This window comes from Cucumis sativus, chromosome 3, assembly GCF_000004075.3.
Source record: "Cucumis sativus cultivar 9930 chromosome 3, Cucumber_9930_V3, whole genome shotgun sequence".
In the NCBI taxonomy this organism is placed as follows: domain Eukaryota; kingdom Viridiplantae; phylum Streptophyta; class Magnoliopsida; order Cucurbitales; family Cucurbitaceae; genus Cucumis; species Cucumis sativus.
In genome coordinates this window covers 5,940,700-5,959,166 of record NC_026657.2, presented here as the reverse complement: position 1 = coordinate 5,959,166, position 18,467 = coordinate 5,940,700, and the positions used below count along the sequence as shown (strand labels likewise).

At 35.1% G+C, this 18,467-nt stretch overlaps 2 protein-coding genes and 1 long non-coding RNA gene across 4 annotated transcripts; 2 read left to right on the top strand and 1 right to left on the bottom strand.

Annotated features, from left to right (window-relative positions):
- The first annotated feature begins 367 nt into the window (after positions 1 to 367).
- LOC101212356 (protein STICHEL) lies at positions 368 to 6,238 on the top strand. The gene is made up of 6 exons (XM_004133692.3): positions 368 to 3,067; positions 3,180 to 3,399; positions 4,010 to 4,573; positions 4,797 to 5,487; positions 5,691 to 5,772; positions 5,867 to 6,238. The coding sequence occupies exons 1-6, from the start codon at positions 926 to 928 to the stop codon at positions 5,969 to 5,971; spliced, it is 3,804 nt and encodes a 1,267-aa protein (XP_004133740.1). The 5' UTR covers positions 368 to 925; the 3' UTR covers positions 5,972 to 6,238.
- Positions 6,239 to 8,679: 2,441 nt separating this feature from the next.
- Positions 8,680 to 9,629, top strand: LOC116402930. Its single transcript, XR_004215616.1, has 2 exons — positions 8,680 to 8,795; positions 9,018 to 9,629. It is a non-coding gene; the product is annotated as an uncharacterized LOC116402930 (long non-coding RNA).
- A 383-nt stretch (positions 9,630 to 10,012) lies between these two features.
- Positions 10,013 to 17,469, bottom strand: LOC101212112 (2-C-methyl-D-erythritol 4-phosphate cytidylyltransferase, chloroplastic). Of its 2 annotated transcripts, none has more exons than XM_011652284.2 (12): positions 17,288 to 17,469; positions 16,946 to 17,060; positions 16,766 to 16,837; positions 16,249 to 16,304; positions 14,726 to 14,805; positions 14,557 to 14,639; positions 14,127 to 14,204; positions 13,479 to 13,547; positions 12,069 to 12,137; positions 11,925 to 11,971; positions 10,459 to 10,549; positions 10,013 to 10,347 (listed from the first exon to the last, which is right to left on the bottom strand). In XM_011652284.2, exons 2-12 carry the CDS (start codon positions 17,006 to 17,008, stop codon positions 10,291 to 10,293), a joined length of 765 nt encoding a protein of 254 aa, XP_011650586.1. In that variant the 5' UTR covers positions 17,009 to 17,060; positions 17,288 to 17,469; the 3' UTR covers positions 10,013 to 10,290. The 2 variants fall into 2 exon arrangements, with proteins under 2 accessions (XP_011650586.1, XP_004133739.1); XM_004133691.3 differs by having other exon boundaries at positions 16,984 to 17,060; positions 17,288 to 17,467.
- Between the last annotated feature and the right edge of the window lie 998 nt (positions 17,470 to 18,467).

The window sequence follows — 18,467 nt, the reverse complement described above, 5'->3', positions numbered from 1 at the left end:
ACTTCATATTCAAACACAAAATAAAAATGTGAACAGACCTAAATTGACTGTTCACATTCCTAAATTGACTGTGTAATAATTTAGAATGATGTAAGAAAGAAAGATGCAAAAATGATGGAAGAAAAGAAGCAAAAAAGGGAGGGGGGAGGGGGAGGGGTTATTCCAACAAAATCATGAAATTAGAAATAATTAGAACATAGAAATGTGCAATGTTCTTGATCCAATCCCAATCATGTAATAAAAAAGGTCAATTCCTAATTCACATCTTAATTTGGTTTGGGATTTTCATTGATTTGTCAAATCAATAATTGAATTGGAATTGGAATTGAATTGAATTGAAAATTGAAAAATTGTTTCTCATTCCCCTTTTTACATTTCCCCCTACTTTGCTCCTTTTTGTATCAATCCAATTCAATGGCGGATGGTAAAGGAAAAAGGGTAATGACAGTTCTTTATTGACTCAAATTTTGGCTCAAATCACAAATCAGGCCATTGTTGCAGACAAAGAGCTACAAAGAGAGAGAAAATTCATTCAACCCCCCCACCGTATTTGGAGGGAGTTTCCATCTTCGATTTCTTCAATTTTTTTTCCCTTCTTTCTTGTAGTCTCTCCAAGTTTATGTTCAGATGCTCATTCTTGAACCGCCAAAGCTTCAAACCCTAAAACTCATACCAACATTTTCCTTTCCTTTTCTCTCTTCTTCTTAATCTCTTCCAGATCTCTGTTTTTTTCAACTATTTCTTCCATATCCTTTTATATGTAACCATTTTTGTTTTTCTTTGATTCTTTTCTTCTTCTTTTTCTACTACTTGTTAACATGTTTGATTCATGAAATGGGAATGTGGGTGTGATCATGCCATTGTAAATGGTTTCGAGTTCGTTCTGCAGCTAATCGGTGCTTTGAGTTCAACTAGCTGATTGATAATGGCGGAAGTTCGAGTCTCTGATCCCAGTAAGCTCCACTTGAAAAAGGAGCTTACTCAAATCCGGAAGGCTGCTCGTGTTTTGAGGGATCCTGGTACTACATCGTCTTGGAAGTCTCCGCTTAGTTCCTCTAGATCTGTAATGGCTGCTACTGCAACTGCGGTAGTGGCCGGAGGAGCGTCTTCTTCTTTGAACAAAAACTTGGAATGTGAAACCAGGAGGTATAGTGGTCAATCCCAACTGGACGCCATTGTTCCTCTCAGAAACGAAAATCGGAATCCTAAGGACAAGAAGATATATCTCTACAACTGGAAGAGCCATAAATCATCAAGCGAAAAGAGTGCAACTCTTCAAAACGAAGATCATGATGGCAACGACGATAATAATGACGGGTCTTACTCAGTTCCGGGGGTCAGTCTTGATGGTAGCTTGAGTGATGCTCGAAATGGAGGTGACTCCAAGAGCGACACCTACTTGGGAGATCTCTATTCTTCAATGGTGTTCAGGTGCGGCGATGCAAATCTCGTATCATACAGTGGACCGTCTGCCAAACGGACTTCTGCATTCAAGAAAAAGAGTAAGAAGCATTGTTCCCACTTAGACGTTTTGTCTAGACACCAACAAAAGGGTCCAGGTCCTCTTATGGGTAGGAAATTGCTTGAGGGCCATCCTTCGTTGTCTATTAATTTCAGCCAGGATGACTCGATTGAGCAGTCTGATGATACTGAAGATTACTCTAATTCAGAGGATTTCAGACGATACTCTGCAGCTTCCCCTTTACTATTGAAGCTGAAGCACAAAAGTTTCCACCCATCTTCTAAGTTTTTGAGAAACAGTCGAAAAGAGGACTCTTCTTATTCTTATAGCACCCCAGCATTGTCTACTAGTTCTTATAATAGGTATGTTAATCGCAATCCAAGTACTGTTGGGTCTTGGGATGGCACCACAACTTCGATTAACGATGCAGATGATGAGGTCGATGATCGGTTGGATTTTCCTGGTCGTCAGGGATGTGGTATTCCTTGCTACTGGTCAAAGAGGACCCCGAAGCATAGAGGAATTTGTGGAAGCTGTTGCTCTCCTTCACTTTCTGATACCTTGAGAAGGAAGGGAAGTAGTATTTTATTTGGTAGTCAATCTATTTATTCTAGGCGCAAATCAATAAACTCTAGTAAGCGAAGATTTGCTTCAGGGAGTGCTCGAGGGGTCCTCCCATTGCTTACAAACAGTGCAGATGGGGGAGTTGGTTCGTCAATCGGAACTGGGAGGAGCGATGATGAACTGTCTACTAACTTTGGGGAGCTTGATTTGGAGGCTTTGAGTAGATTAGATGGACGAAGATGGTCATCTAGTTGTAGGAGCCATGAAGGGCTAGAAATTGTTGCTTTAAATGGGGAAGTAGAGGGTGGAGGTACACCAGAAAGTACTAGAAGTTTCAGTCAGAAGTACAAGCCAATGTTCTTTAATGAACTGATAGGTCAGAATATAGTGGTGCAGTCACTTATAAACGCTATTTCAAGGGGTCGAATTGCCCCTGTTTATCTTTTCCAAGGTCCACGGGGCACTGGAAAAACTGCAGCAGCAAGGATTTTTGCTGCTGCATTGAATTGCTTAGCTCCTGAGGAAAATAAGCCATGTGGGTACTGCAGAGAATGCACTGATTTCATGGCTGGCAAACAAAAGGATCTCTTGGAAGTTGATGGAACAAACAAGAAGGGAATTGATAAAATTAGATACCAATTAAAGTTGCTATCATCTGGGCAATCTTCTGCCTTCTTTAGATACAAAATTTTTCTCGTTGATGAGTGTCATTTGTTGCCCTCTAAGGCATGGCTCGCATTTCTCAAACTTTTTGAAGAACCTCCCCAACGCGTTGTCTTCATCTTTATTACTACTGATCTTGACAGTGTGCCCCGTACCATTCAATCAAGGTGTCAGAAGTACCTCTTTAACAAAATAAAAGATTGTGACATGGTGGAAAGACTGAAAAGAATTTCTGCAGATGAAAACCTTGATGTTGATTTGGATGCTTTGGACTTAATAGCTATGAATGCTGATGGTTCACTTAGAGACGCTGAAACTATGTTGGAACAGTTGAGTTTGTTAGGGAAAAGGATTACAACATCCCTGGTTAATGAACTGGTGAGCTCAATGCCGCTTCTTTGCTTACACATTCATGTAACAAAATTTAATTTGATTCTATTCTTGTTTAAGATAGTGCGTTATATTTATCATGTTCTTTCTACTTTTATAGGTTGGCATTGTTTCTGATGAAAAATTGCTTGAGCTTTTAGCATTAGCAATGTCATCAAACACTGCCGAAACAGTTAAAAGGGCAAGAGAGTTGATGGACTCTGGGGTTGATCCGCTAGTTTTAATGTCTCAACTTGCGAGCCTAATTATGGACATTATTGCTGGAACTTACAACATTATTGATACTAAGGATGGCGCCTCAATATTTGGTGGACGCAGTTGTGAGTATGAATCCATTTAATTTATAATTTGCAGCAACCAATCTTTTGCACCATTTTCTGATGTTGCCAAATCATAATTGTATAATGTCACAGTGTTTTGATGTCACGGGTAGTTAAACTTGTACACAAGGAATAAGGATCCTACTGGCTAGATTGTCCCTGTATTGTCACGCCATTGGATGGTCAATTTTTCACATAATTTCCATTTCTTTACATTAATGAAGATTGGTTATTCAGCTTATAGCCTCTTGGTGGTGTCATACTTGTTATCAATTCTTTTGTAATTATCCAGTTGAGTTGATTCACAACAATTACAAGTGTTGTGATTAGCTCTTTTGGAAGGAGGACTCTTTATTCCGACAGAAGCTGTATCTCTTCTTCTCTTTATCTTTTGGCTAATGCATGTTTCTTACCAAAAAGTGAAGCTTGCTTTATTCATCCCTATATTATTTTTGGCGTGGGAATTCTTCACATATTTTATATGTTTTATTAACTGTTCAATGATCATTTATATTAGATTAGCTCTATTGCTGAAGATCACGTCCTATGAAAAACAATTTTCTTTTTGGGTGACTTGGAAATGACGTTGCATCTTTGGGCTTTCCTTCAGTGAGCGAAGCAGAAGTAGAAAGATTAAAACATGCTCTGAAGTTTCTTTCAGAGGCCGAGAAGCAGTTGAGAGTTTCCAGTGAGCGTTCAACCTGGTTCACAGCAACTCTTTTACAACTTGGTTCCATTTCTTCTCCAGATTTCACTCAGACAGGCAGCAGTAGAAGGCAGAGCTGCAAGACAACTGATGATGATCCATCAAGTACCTCAAATGGGACAATTGCCTACAAACAAAAGTCATTTGCTCAACTTATGCCTCCAAACTTAGGTTCACCTACATCTTTGTGCAACCTGAAAAATGGCAATTATAATAATCAAGCGGATATGGTGCCAATGGTTGATAATTTGATTTACAACTCAAAGCCCACTCATAAACAGTTTATCGAGGGTAAAGACTCATCTTTTTCACGTGAAGATGTAACTCTTAGAAATATGGTTTTCAGATCCAAAAACTCAGAAAAGTTAAATAGCATCTGGGTGCATTGTATTGAAAGATGCCACTCAAAGACGTTGAGGCAGCTATTGTATGCTCATGGAAAGCTTCTGTCCATCTCAGAATCTGAAGGTAACGGCCAAATACTCATTGAAAGTATGCTAATTTTCTTTGTGAATTTGCGGACCTTTTTCCTTTCTCTCATTTGATTGGCAGCTATAATTATTAGTGCTACTTATACTGCCAGAATTGAAAGCTTGAAATTGAGCACTTCGAAATTTGGCTTCTAACTTGCTATTTTTACTTTCTATCTTCTAGTTCCTTTACACCGCTGCTGAATTTATTCTGCTTTCAGGTACCCTTATTGCTTACGTTGCCTTTGAGGATGTAGATATCAAATCCAGGGCTGAAAGATTTTTGAGCAGTATCACAAATTCTATGGAGATGGTTCTTAGATGCAATGTTGAAGTTAGAATCATTTTGTTACCAGATGGTGAGGCTTCTACTGCAGCCAAGTTGTCTGAAGGTGTAGAGCCTGATAAAGAAAGGAGAACTTCCAACCTTAATGCAATGGAGGGCTATTCTAACCGCTCTTTGATGTTAGATGCAACGTATCAATCAACCTCTGATTCATCACAGCTACCAACTGAAAGCAACCATCAAAATGATGGTTCAAGAGATAGGAGACAAGAGATCCCAATGCAGAGGATAGAATCGATTATTCGTGAACAACGATTGGAAACAGCCTGGTTACAGGCCATGGAAAAAGGCACACCTGGATCTTTGAGTCGTTTGAAGCCAGAGAAAAATCAAGTCCTACCTCAAGATGGTTCATACTATAAAGATCAAATGGATGAAATGAATTCAACAGAGGACTCCTCACGAAAATGGGAAGATGAACTAAATCGTGAACTTAAAGTGCTGAAGGTTGGCGATGATATACTTGCCCAGAAGGAGCAAGTTGGTAGACGGGCGGACCGCTATGCCATTTCCCCAAGTATACTGCACGATGGCAGCATGGTGGGAAATTCAAACAAGGATAACCTGTGAGTTTCTCTAGATTATTATAGAATGATAGATTTTCTTGGGCTTAATTTTTCTTTTTCTCGCTAGCTAAAAGTATAGGATAAACAATGTAAATCATGATTTTCTTACGAATATTTGCATGGGATCATCATCCAAGTTTATCATAAGCGATCACTACTCTTAATTTTAACAACTTGAATGCACCCATTGTTTAAAATGCCAGGGGATATGAGTCAAGTTCAGCAGCTGGTGGCTGCAGCGGATTGTTCTGTTGGAATAGCAGTAAACCCCATAAAAGAGCAAAGGTACTTTTCGTAATCCAAATTTCCTTATAAACATTTGATTTGATATTGAGTTGGAAGTCATGGATGAATGTGATTTTGTTGGTGATGATCACAGGTAAGAGCAAACCATGTTCGGTCGCGCAATGGACGATTTTCTCTGTTTGGAGAGTGTGGGAAGTCGAGGAACTCGGGAAGCCGATTTAGAAGACAAACTCAATGATTGCAATCTCTTTCAAGTCTCAAGATATAGTGGTTTTTGTCCTGTGTAATTTTGTGTTTTTTTTGGTACCATTCTTTATATGGTCATGGATGGAGGGAATTAGTTAATGTAAAGTTCTCATTAATGTGGGTGAAGTTGTTATATGTCTATAAGCCTCATCCTGATTTAATTGAACAAATAAATGGTTAGTAATGAACATTGGAATGTGTCTTATTGGGGGAAGCTTCGGCTCCAAATTACAAATCAAGTGCATTTTCAATTTCTAAATCCTTTTTGACTTATTTGTGAAGAAGAATCTCATCTATCACTATCTCAAAAGTTAGTACACTTTCTTTTTGGTTAGAAATGGAAGTTTTAGAAATTCAATTCTCCACCTTTAAAGAATGGGATTTTACCTTTTTAGATACTATACTTTTCAAAACTAATTCGATTCACCAAATGTTGATCAAATACAATTGAGCTCATAAAACTTTTGACCTTTTAAATAAAAAAGATGAAATAATCTTTTGAGGAAAGAATATTTAACAAAAACAAAACAAAAATGAATTCTTAATATATTATTTCATATGAGAAAATGGTAAGATCCTCTTTTCCATCGTAAGCCATGTGAAATCTTTCACAACTGACAAGAAGCAGAAGAAATTTTGTCCTTGTGAGAAGCAAATCTACTATCTTAGATTTTTTTCAGGCCATTTTCTGGAAATGTTGTTGTAATTTATTTTTATAAATTAAAAAAAAAAGAATTATTTGAATGTAATTTGAGGAAGCAATCATTTGGAGAAACGTAGCAACCGCCAAAGGGCACATTTATTTGTACCAATAAAAGAAAAAAAGGAACTTTTGTAGTAAGATATGATGATTCTTTTGTTGAAATAGATTCGGACCAACTAAAACTTTAACCATATAGATTTTAAGATTGTTACATTTTTATTTTAAGTTTTGAGTTTAATTTTGAAGGACATTTTCAAATATAACAAAATGAACTAAAATATTTACAAAATACAAAATAAAATTTCAGATTTGATCAAATATAGACATTGATAACTTCTATTAATATTTATCAATATGTGAGTCATTATGTACATTCTAAAATATATATACTAATATTGAAGTAACAAAAAGATCAATCTTGATAAACAAACTCAGTTACATTCAACTTCATAAAAAATGGAGTTTTGAATTCAAGATATAGATTCATGCATGGATGCTTTGCAACTTTGATGCACCACCAAAAACAGGTGTGCCTTGGAATTTGTAATGTACCATCAACATCGATATCATGAGATGTTTTGAAGAATGAATAGGCTTTGAGAGCAGAGAACACAGATAAAGAAGAAAGCATAAAGAAATGATGAAACTTTTAAGGTATTGGTAGAGAAAATTAATCACGAATAAAATGCACATTATATAGGTAGTAGAATGTAAGTATCAAAATCTTTTGAATTCTATAGCTTCCAAAATTCTTTTATATTGAATTTATAATTAAATAATGATGTAGTGAAACTTTTTTACATTCTAACCTTTTATTTTATCATATATATATATATATATATATAATTTTAATTTAAACCAGTGTTTCATTGTAAAAATACAAGTTATTACAACTTCTTACTTAGAATAATTAAAGAAATTTGAAAGAAACGACATTAAATTAAGAAATAATTCATGAAAAGAGATAGTGATGTTAACGCAGTAACACAACCAACTCAGATTTGCAAAAATTTTAAAAATATATATTTCTGGTTGGGTTGAGTTGACCTTACACATGGAACTAATCATGTTCAGTTTTTGCCAACCTAAGGACCTCGAGTTGGTCCATAATTTACTTTTAACTCGGCTTATGTACACCCTTAGAGAAAGATAAGTTATGTTGAACTCTTGCATAATCGTATCGTGAAATATTATGATTTTAACATCTTTCAACCACATGATTAGAATAGAAAAGAAACAAAAGATAGCAAACTAAGAAGACGTTGTAGTCGTTGGACACACAGAATAGATCAAACTAGTCCTAAGTCGTGTGTGGAAAGTGACCCTTACGTCAAATAGGATTCATGAAGAAAAGAAAACGACAAGCGTGAATGGTGACCAACCTAATCTTAGATGCAAGTTTGTTATTGTGGTTGGTTGACTTATTTTATTAAAGGTAAAATTGGAGCTAGATTTAGAGATTTGGTTGTTGTGTTTATTAATAAAAAAGATTTCAATTGCAACAAATTTTGCAGAGATTTCAATGTATCAAAAGATGGATGACCAAGTCTTTGATGTCACAAAGAAGCATCATTATTAGTTACAGCACACACAGGTAAATGCACAGTGGAGTCTTTTCCAAGACTGAAGACATAGAGATCGTATACAAGTTTAGCATTGCCAATCTCCTTCAAAGTGAACTTGTCCCGAATCACACAAGTGTTATTAGAGAAGCTAATATTTACTGGCACGTCCTTTGTCAATGCGCTCACTGATATAAGATTGAATGAAAATTCTGGTATGTATAATACATTCTGCAGCTCTATGGATTCTGATAATTTTATCATACCAGCATTTTTAACTTCAAAAACTTGTTTGTTTGGCAAACGAATTGATGTGGAGCATGGTTATATCAATGTTAAAAGAGACTTACAACAAGAGATATGAGTAGATGCTCCAGAATCTATTATCCATAAAGGAGATGAATAAGAAGTACGTGCTATGTGTGAAGTAGTTTGCTAATTGGAAGCATTTATTTGGGACTGAAGTTGATTAAGAAGATTTTGACACTGTATCAAGGCTTCTACAATGTTGTTAATCTTCGAAATTGAACTGAGTTCCGTGGTTCTTTGAGGTGCACTCTCATCATTCTGAGTTGCTATTGAGTTAACAACGTTATTATTTCTTTGTTGTTGCTGTCTTTTTCTATATCCAAGAGGATATCCATTAATTTTGTAGCATTTGTTCACTGTATGTCTAGGAAGATTGCAATGGGTGCACATAAGTATCTCTTTTCTTTGTTTGTTTATGGAGTTACTCTTTGAAGAACTTGAACTTACTACAAATGCCATTGCAGATGTTGAGGAAGCAAATGATCCGATTGACCTTTGTTGTTCTTCTTGAAGGAGAAGAGAAAAGGCCCGGCTTATAAATGGGAGAGGATCCATAAGCAGGAGTTGAGCTTGTGCATGAGAGAAATTCTGATTGAGCCCCATAAGGACCATAAGATATTCCATCTAAAGGAAGTCTGCCATTTCTTTTAGGCCATCACAAGTGCAAGTTCCATAGTTGCAAGCTGATCTGTATGTATTTAACTCATCAATAAAAGTCTTGAACTTAGTAAAATACATACAAATAGAGTCTCGGTTATGTGATAGTGTTGCTAGGGATCATTTCAATTGAAATATCCTTGGAGCATTCTTCTTTTGAAATCATTCTTTTTCCTCAACTGCGTAGAATTGGAAGAATTTGACATTTAGTTTTTGTGTGTTCTATAGGAATCGAGAAAGTTATGAGAGGAGAGAAGTTGTTTCTAAGTTTATTATATCTTAACCCGACCAACCCATATTGGGTTAATTTTGTGTTAAGTTAGATTATAAAATTGGAGGAAAAAAAAAAGTTGAGTCGAGTCTCGGATTATACAAATAATGTACAAATCTAAACAATGTTAACATGTGTCATTTACTCATTTAGTCCATCTACTTCAAATCTAAACAATGTTGACTAAACTTGACTAGATAAGCGATCATCATGTTGTTCTTTTAAACTATAAGAAATGGTTTCAAATCTAAAGGATTATGTGAGAAAAAAGGTTTCAAATCTCTAGTTAAGCAATAGTTTAGATAATGTCAATAAAAATTTGAAAAACAATATATTAAAAAAAAAACCAACCAAATTTTTTGGTTTGGTTCAATTTTTACCAACCCATTTACTTTGGCTTGATCCATATTTTTGTTCCAACAAAGAATTTTTTTTTTTTGATTTTGTGTACATTAGGTTCGTGAATATCAAATAGGTTAAACAGCTATCTACAATGAAATTTTATAGAATAAATAAACACAAAACCCAATGTTTTAGGACTTATCAAAGAATAACGTAACTGGTAATTTAACCCTTTCATTTCTTCATTCCATATGGTTTTGCCTCTATCTGCTCAACAAGACTAATCATGCTTGAATCTTTTGTTTTTTACCCGAAACAAGTCTCTTCATCGAAATAATGACACTATTATTTCAGAAGCAGACATCTTGCTTATAGAAATTATGTTATAATTGAATTTTAAATTACTACCGTTAAAAATGGTGGTAAACTGATAAGGTAGTTTGATTATTTAGTCCTCAAGAGAATTTTCATGAGTTCAAATTCAATATTCGCTCTGCAAGTAATAAATCATCAGGTGTTGTTACCTGCAAAGAGGCAACTCTTTTATTAATGGACAATCTTTCGAAAAGAAACTTTTACTTTATATAAATATATATATATATGTATGCGAAGATTGTAATTGAAAGTTATAATACCTTGATATTGGTATAAGATCCTTCAGTGATGAACACGGGATGTCTCAAATGCTCCACAATGGAAACGTCATCTGTTACTTCCAAGCCTTCCCTGTTGGAAAATGGAGTACTCATTCATAAAACATACATCATTAGATACCATCAAGGAACTGGAAAAAACTTTGTTATGTACTAAAACTTCGAATCATACTTCTATTTAGTCTTTTATTTATGTGAATATTAGCTTAGTTGGCATGATTTTGGATTGTTTTCTCCATATTCCCACTTCAACTATGTATTCTCTTCTTCATGCAGTACTTTTGTATGTATTATGTCTAACTTTTTTTGTTAGCATTTTGGACTTAACCTCCAAAAGACCATTGCATTGTAGCGTGGCTTGAATTTTAGAAAACATGGGGTAAATATAACTTAATCACAACTTGTGAAAAATATACTGAGCAAGGAGTGAGAGTATGGAGAGCAAGGATGACAAGTAGCAAGAGTTGAGAGTCAAGAGCTCAACATGTGCACAATAGATTGTTTCAGTTTTAAAAAGTAGGTCGAATTTCATTTGGAGCTTTCAAAATGGGTCATCAATACAAAAAAATAAAAAGAAAAAAGAAAAGAAACCAAAAAGTTTGGTCTGATTCATTGGCTCATAAAAATGGATCATCCATACCAAGAACAAGTCATAAGCCTCCTCAGCCTATTATATTGATGCATCTTAGATTGAGAATAAGGTACTTTGTTGGGTGAGGCGTGACCTGAATGCCAACTAACCATCAGCAAAGTAAAAATCTTAGAGAGGAATTTGGAGAGGTCGTGATAGGATGGGTTCACAATCGAAATTTGGCCAAACGTGAAAAGTTGAAAGGAAAGATTTTTACTCATATAGTCTTAACTCTTCATTCACGTTTTTTTTCAAAAATTCGTGTCCCCAAGTCAGTACCCGTGTCCTTGTCCCCCCCCTCCCAAGTGTTGGTTGGCTGTCTTTTGGACTTTTTTTCTTAAAGGAAAGGCGTTGTCTCCAGCTAAATGATCCAGCAATTTAATCTGGCTACATCCTGACGTAATGCAAGTTTGCAACCTTGAATCAGGCAGCTCAAAATAGTTTCTAGCTCTCCCTTGGACCAAGTTCTCTACCAGTCAAATGCTAGAAAGTGTGGTTACGGCGTTTCTTTATCGAATTTTTGGATAAGAAACAATCTCTTCTTTCATTGCTTTTTCTTTTTTTGCTTTGATTAAAAACGATTTCGTTTTTTTCTTCGATAAGCAACGTTTTAACTGATAAATGAAATATCCAAAGTGATATAAAATAAGAGTCCAATCATAAGGAGTACAAAGGAGCACTCAAAGTGCAACAAAAGAGAAAAAGCTATGCACTGTGAGAGGGTGTCCATGTCCAGTCCATGATATGAACGAGAGAGTTCAAAAAACGGTAAATTCTTATCGAAAACATGAGAAAATAAACTAAGAATAAGAAATACCTGTTGACAAGCTCAAACCCTTTCCTAAGCAACTCAGGTTCAATAACCTGTAAAAAATGATAGAAATGCTAAATTAATCTGCCTGTGTTAAATTGACAGATTCCACAAAAGGTTGTATTTCATATATGCAAGTTCACAACAAACCTGCGGAGTTTGCATTTCCCAAAGAGTTTTCCTGTCCAAGGTTTTTTGGACAAAACGATCATCATTTGCCTGAAAAGTGAAATAATTGGAGAATTGTTCACAAAAAGCAACCTGACCGTTGTACAATTGAAGTATCTGGGATGTACACTAATGAATGATGCATATGCATGAGAAAATTCTAAGTGCAGAATATGATGCATATGCATTACATCGGTATTTACTGAAGTGTGACTAGCTACCAGATAGATATAGCTGAAAGTAGTCTACTTTTTTGGAATAAAAAATATGCATGACAAGATTTTAAGTGCACAATTTTTCCTTGAACAAAGTGACAACGTAAAAAGGGAAAATAATGCAAATTCAAGAGGGTCCCTAAAATAGTTTTGAGCGTGAGGAAATGGTAGAGAAAAGGTGTGGTCGTGCGTTTTTTTCCTTTTCCCTCCAAAGAATTGAACTGTACCAATACAGAAGAGAAAGAGAAAGTTGGCATATCTGGGATAAAGAAAATTTACAGGAAGTAGATTAACGGGGAGATAGGTGGAGAGGAGGCACCAGGTAAAAGAAGGATCTACAAGGCAAAAACCAAACCAGAAGGAACGCAGATGGATAATATTTTTACCGACCAAGTTCAGTTACAAAGCCTCTTCAATTTCTGAAGTCCAGCAAAAGCTATAGAGACGTTGGAAATTTATAAAATCAAATCAATCAGTTCAACTGAGTATCTTAGGATGCCGCATTTGGCTTAAAATTGTTGAGATGTTGTGAGTCCCACATTGGAAAAAGCAAAAGAGACTCACATTCCTTATAAGATAGATGGCTACTCCTTTTATAGCCAATTAGTTTTGAGATGAAACCCTATACTATCAAACATGGTATCAGAGCCCACATTAAGCCTAAATGGGTATTTGGTCCAAGATAGGTGAACCAAAAGAGACACCATCTTGAGAGGACATGTTGAGATGTTGATAGATGGGTTACTCCTCTCATAGCCAATTGGTTTTGAGATGGAACCCTAAACTATCAAACAAAAATGACCTATCAAATTTGAATACAAAGAACACATGAACAGGATGGTTTCCAAAAACCTTAGCCCACAGTCCCTTATCTATGGAAAGGGATTCTAAACCAGTAAAATGTTGCCTAAAGAGTAATTACAAAAAATCTTCAAAACTAAAACCTAAAGAAAAAAACATGGAACTTCACCAAGAACAAGCTTCACAAGGATCCCTCCTCATACTTAAAAAAATGCAATTATTTGTCACCTAAAAGATCCACCACAAGACGGATTAATAAAGAACAGCCCATGGTTTTCGTGTAACATACCCGCCTTAAACAACTTCTAGAAAATAAAAGAAACCAGTGGCAACCAAAGGGGAAAGATATAATGGTAGAATAAGTCCCAGCATATACCTCTTTTATTGTAGCTTTAACAGGAACCCCAAGTACAGCTGCTCCATTAAGCCTACCATCTTTAAGAACCTAGAAAGGAAAGAATCATCTCATTAAATGAGCCTAATATAGGTTAGTTCAACAAGTTGTAAAAGAGAGTGTTGCAATTAAAGTCAAGTAAGCTTTTAAGTATATCTCTCATCAGACAGAATAGAATATAAACATGAAATTGCCAAAATTGTAAATTGTAATATCTTCTACATCAACTCCAGTATCCTAATTATGTATGTCAAGCATATACCAGATTTGCTTTATTTCAATATGTTCATGTTTATGTTGACATCTTAAATATTAGATACAACTAAACCAATTGACTTCACATGAAAAATTATATTTTTAAGGATTTTAGACTTTAGACAATTCCACTACTTTTAGCAACATTAGTAGTAGTTTTGTCCAACAATAAGTTAATTTATTGGAAGAACTCAAAAAAGAATATCCAAAAAATTTCCCACACCCTTGATTCTTCCTGAAACTTTCTTCTGTTCATTTATTGCCACAAATACCAAAAGGGTACATATCTTCTATCATTAAACTATAAATTTGATATGTAGAACAAGTAACAAAAATGTACACGACCCAGGCAACTAACCAGAACGAGAAAACAACCTGTTGAATATCTCCTGCTAACACAAGTGGTCTGGCAGAATCATGGATGCACACAAGCTCTGAGTTCAAATCAATTGCCTGCAAATAGAAATGGTAGCAAAATGCTATTATAAGATAATAGAAGAAAAAAGAAACAGCATGAGGCACAACATTATCAAAGAAAGTCAATCTATTCCAGAAACTCTAATGAGATATCACATCAAACATCAAGAATCTGTATGATAAAAAAGTAACATGCATTTCTTAATGTAACTGCTATTATTTTGTATTCCTTCTATTAGTGTAAACTGTATATCCTTTTTATACATCCTTAGGTTGTTTTATGAGAGCATGTATGCCTTCCAATTCCATTTCTTAATAAATTATGCTCGTTACACCTAGAGGAAAACAAAATGAAACAAAAAGAAAACATTATGAGCATGCACCTGACCTGAAGGCCACTGTACACGGAATCTTGTCTTTCCTTTCCTGGAAGTGTGAATTTGAGTTGAATATCAATTTTCTCTTTGGCATCTAAAAGCAGGAAAAAAAACATAATGCATCAGCCAGAATACAAAGTGAAGTTAGTCAATGAGAGATTAAGAAAACAGAAGAAAAACCTTCAAAAATATCCTGATAAGAGGGATCGCAAACCACAATGATTTCCTTAACCTCGATCATACGTGAGAAAGTGTACAAGCTGCACTAAATCACCATTTAATTGCTTAGAAGCTTCAAAAGTTGTGTAATAATAAACTGTAGGTTTGCAGGAGATAGTGATCAGGCCTAAGAGAGTGTCACTGGATAAATGTCCTTAGAAGAACCAAGTATCATGTATGAATTAGGTCAAAGTCAGAAACTGACAAATGCAATGTATGCATTGCCTTTTTTATTTTATTTTTCCTTGATAGGAAAGAACACCTCCAATTTAATTAAGAAGGAAATCCGAGGCTCCTCTACATGTTTCTCCACATCATAAATGAACCTTCTATTTCTTCTAGGCTTCTCTATTGTTCTCAATATATAACTCTTTTGTACTTTGAGTATTATTATTAATAAAGAAACATGTCTCCTTTTCAAAAAAAAGCCACACCTTCCATAAAATACCAAAATGGCACTTATCGAGAGGATTGTTGCCTTCATTTCAAAAGGTAGGAACCAGTAAAGCTTTAAACAGGGATTACAAATACCATTCAGCCCAGCCATGAACCATAGCCATATCAGCAGATAGGTATGCACAATCATTGTATTTCCATTTGGTATTTCACAGAAAAAGCAGGGTGCTAACAATAATCAACTATATGAGCATTGGATCCAATCATATATATGATTGTAAGAATTCTAGCCTCATACAAATCCTCAGACAGTCAGACTGCAGGAACACTTTTTGACATTTTATCCTTGGCAGATAATAGAATACACTGTACATATTATTTTATTTTATTGTAGCATGCTTGTGATGGAACACTAAGGTTGTGTTCTATCAATGGAACTTTTATTGATAATGAAAGAAATCGAATACAAGATCAAAATAAAATAATAAAGAAACGAACTGAGAAATCTCAATTCAGTTACAATCTCTCTGTTACCTTCTCTCTTAAAGGTGCACAGATTCCCGATTCAAATTTCAAAACTTAACTACCCTTCCTTCCACTAATTCAAATCTATTTATAAAAACATAAAAACATATCCTAACTAATTACCCTAACCGACTCCCACGTGCCTACACTGATACTCACACGTGCCTACCCTAATTCTTCCTTCCTCGTCTAGTATATTGGTGGATGATCGGAGGTCTATCAGCTTGCCTACAGCATATGGATTTTTTTTTTTTTATCAAAAGCTTAAAGTATTTTGATTAGAACCTATCTAATAATGATTGAATGAAAACAGATGCCTACCAAACAGACCTTCACAATCATAATGTTTAAACACAAAAAAGGAATTTCCCATGCCATATGGTTATGTGATTCATTAGCACCCTCCTTGCCATGGCTGTACAGAAAAATGTGACACCTAGTTCAGCCACATACTACAAATCATTCGAAGCTTAACATCTTCAAATCCATTGAAATATGCAAACTAAAACTGTCCACATGGAATTATGGAAAACTGAATAAAGGCATTTTAATTTATATTTTACCTGTAAAGGGCGATAGGTTGACCTAGAAGTGGAAGATACTGCTTTGGCATGCTTGCCTGATTGCACAAAGAAAAAAAAAAAAAAAATTAGCATGTGTAAAAGTAAGATAATGAAGAAAATGGATGCTAGCAAAGCTTCACGTACAACTACAATCCAAAGATCTCTTGCATGTAAATGAAAATACTACTAGGCAAAATATAGGGGAGCTTTGAGACAAAATTACACAGAGATAACAAAATATTATAAAAATAAGAAGAATAAATCTAACTATCAGAGTATTAGATAAGTAAATAGATTGCTATAGCTAGCCTAAATAAATGCAAAAGAATGTCAACCAAGAAAGAGAGTGAAGTACAGCAGAGACTAAACAGCGGTTATGTCTTAACATTTATAATAGTTGTTCAAGGAGAGAAAGCAATTAAACGATTGAACAAGAAGTCATGCACAATGGAAGTGAGAATGATGCTTAACAAAACTTGAAAATCACGAAAAGAAGAAAAGGCAATTCGAAGCTTACACCCATCCTTTTTCCCTTGCCACCAGCCAACAGAATGACAGAAACACTTCTCTCTTTTACAATCTCAGAGCTCTGGAAATTGTCAAAAGAGCAAATGTAAGCGCATAGAATGAACAAGAACAAAAACAATAATAGTAAATAGTAATAATAGTTGCAGAAGCATAAGAAAGTAAATCACACCCTGTACAATTTAGCAACAGGTATTCTGTCAAACTTACATCCCCAACTTGAGCAGCTCTGCATTTGATGACGGACTTGAGAAATTTCTCATTTCGCCTAAAACCATACTGAACGCCTAAGGAAAGCCGAGAAGAAAATATCAAGAACATAAAAATTATGGTCATAACAGCAGATAATTACTAAATGGCATCAGAAAAGGTTCATTGGATAGCAAAGCGACCAGAAGCAATTGCGAGTTCATATCCAATAAAATTAAGAAAATTGAATCCCAACTGGAGATGAAGAAGATTTGTATGAACAAAACACAGAAAATGCAAGAAAGGAAAAGGAGTTTGGAGTGACCTGGAAAGTGGAGGGTGAAATGAGAGATGGATGGAGAAATTTGAGGGGGAAGTGTTGACTGTTTGGTTGGGAATTCCTTGGAAGAAGAAGGTGGGAAGCAGAAATTGAGTGGAGGAAAATGGGTTACACTGACCATCTCCACACTTTGACTGAGAAACCAAGCGGGCAAAATGGAAAAAGGTTTCATTTTGTTGTGTGAAATACACAATGAAGGGCGTGCAATTACAAAATTACCCCCTGCTGGACTATAGTAATTCTGTGGTATCCATACATGGTAGGCTGAGACGAGAAAATCAAAATTCCAAATTTGTCTTTTTGCCGTTACCTAAAATCATGGTTTTCAGAGAAGGCTAACTAGAACGGTAGGCTTTATAGTTGTCAATTTATCTTTTTTTTTTTTTGAAAATGACAAAACAAATTAAAAATATCATAAACCCAAAATGCAAAATTACAACGTGCCTCCAAAACTGGTAAAAGTGAGTTAGTTTAAAAGATTTCTACATAATTCTTTTCCTACAACTCATATATTTTTCATTACCCAAACAATTTGAAAATTTTCACTATGTTGATTCCCCCTCAACCATTCTTCCATCTTTTTCAAATGGTAATCATCCATCCTTAATCTACTCCTACCTTCCATATTCAACCAATCATTCATCTTCAATTTATTTCATCTGCAAACCCTTACATTCCATCTTCAAACCAATCTTTCATCTTCAAGCTATTCCAACTTCCAACACTAACTTTATATCTTCAAATCAATCCATCATTTGGGACAAAATTGTGTGGAGAGATCGTAATTCCAAACTTAAGTTTCTTCACTTATTTTTCAAGTTTCTTTCACAGTTCCACGTCTGAAAAAAGAATTAACTTGAGTTTGTTTACCAAAACCGCAGGGTAATAACAAGTTTAGAAAAAATTGCCTCAATAACATAAAAACACATAGGAGCCCTTTTTTGGGGCCCCAACCATAAGAAATAAATACAATCCACACTACAACATCATTCATCACAAAAATGACTTATCATAGCCTCAAAAGTTCATTTTGAAAATTGTCAATACTTTAAAATCAGAATACGCCGTCACTCATAAAAAAAATTTCAGTAAGTGATCCTAACTTTAAAGAGCATAGCTCAAAAGGGGCTCTCAAAAAGTGACGTGGTGTCCGACAAAAATTTTG

Coding starts and splice junctions, on each gene's coding strand:
- LOC101212356 (XM_004133692.3), top strand. CDS start 926: ATGGCGGAAGTTCGAGTCTCTGATCCCAGTAAGCTCCACTTGAAAAAG. Junction 3,400..4,009: donor AATATTTGGTGGACGCAGTT/GTGAGTATGAAT, acceptor GCTTTCCTTCAG/TGAGCGAAGCAGAAGTAGAA. Junction 4,574..4,796: donor GTCCATCTCAGAATCTGAAG/GTAACGGCCAAA, acceptor TTCTGCTTTCAG/GTACCCTTATTGCTTACGTT.
- LOC101212112 (XM_004133691.3), bottom strand. CDS start 17,423: ATGGTCAGTGTAACCCATTTTCCTCCACTCAATTTCTGCTTCCCACCT. Junction 14,640..14,725: donor TTATCAGGATATTTTTGAAG/GTTTTTCTTCTG, acceptor TCCTGCTTTTAG/ATGCCAAAGAGAAAATTGAT. Junction 14,205..14,556: donor CCGTGTACAGTGGCCTTCAG/GTCAGGTGCATG, acceptor TTCTATTTGCAG/GCAATTGATTTGAACTCAGA.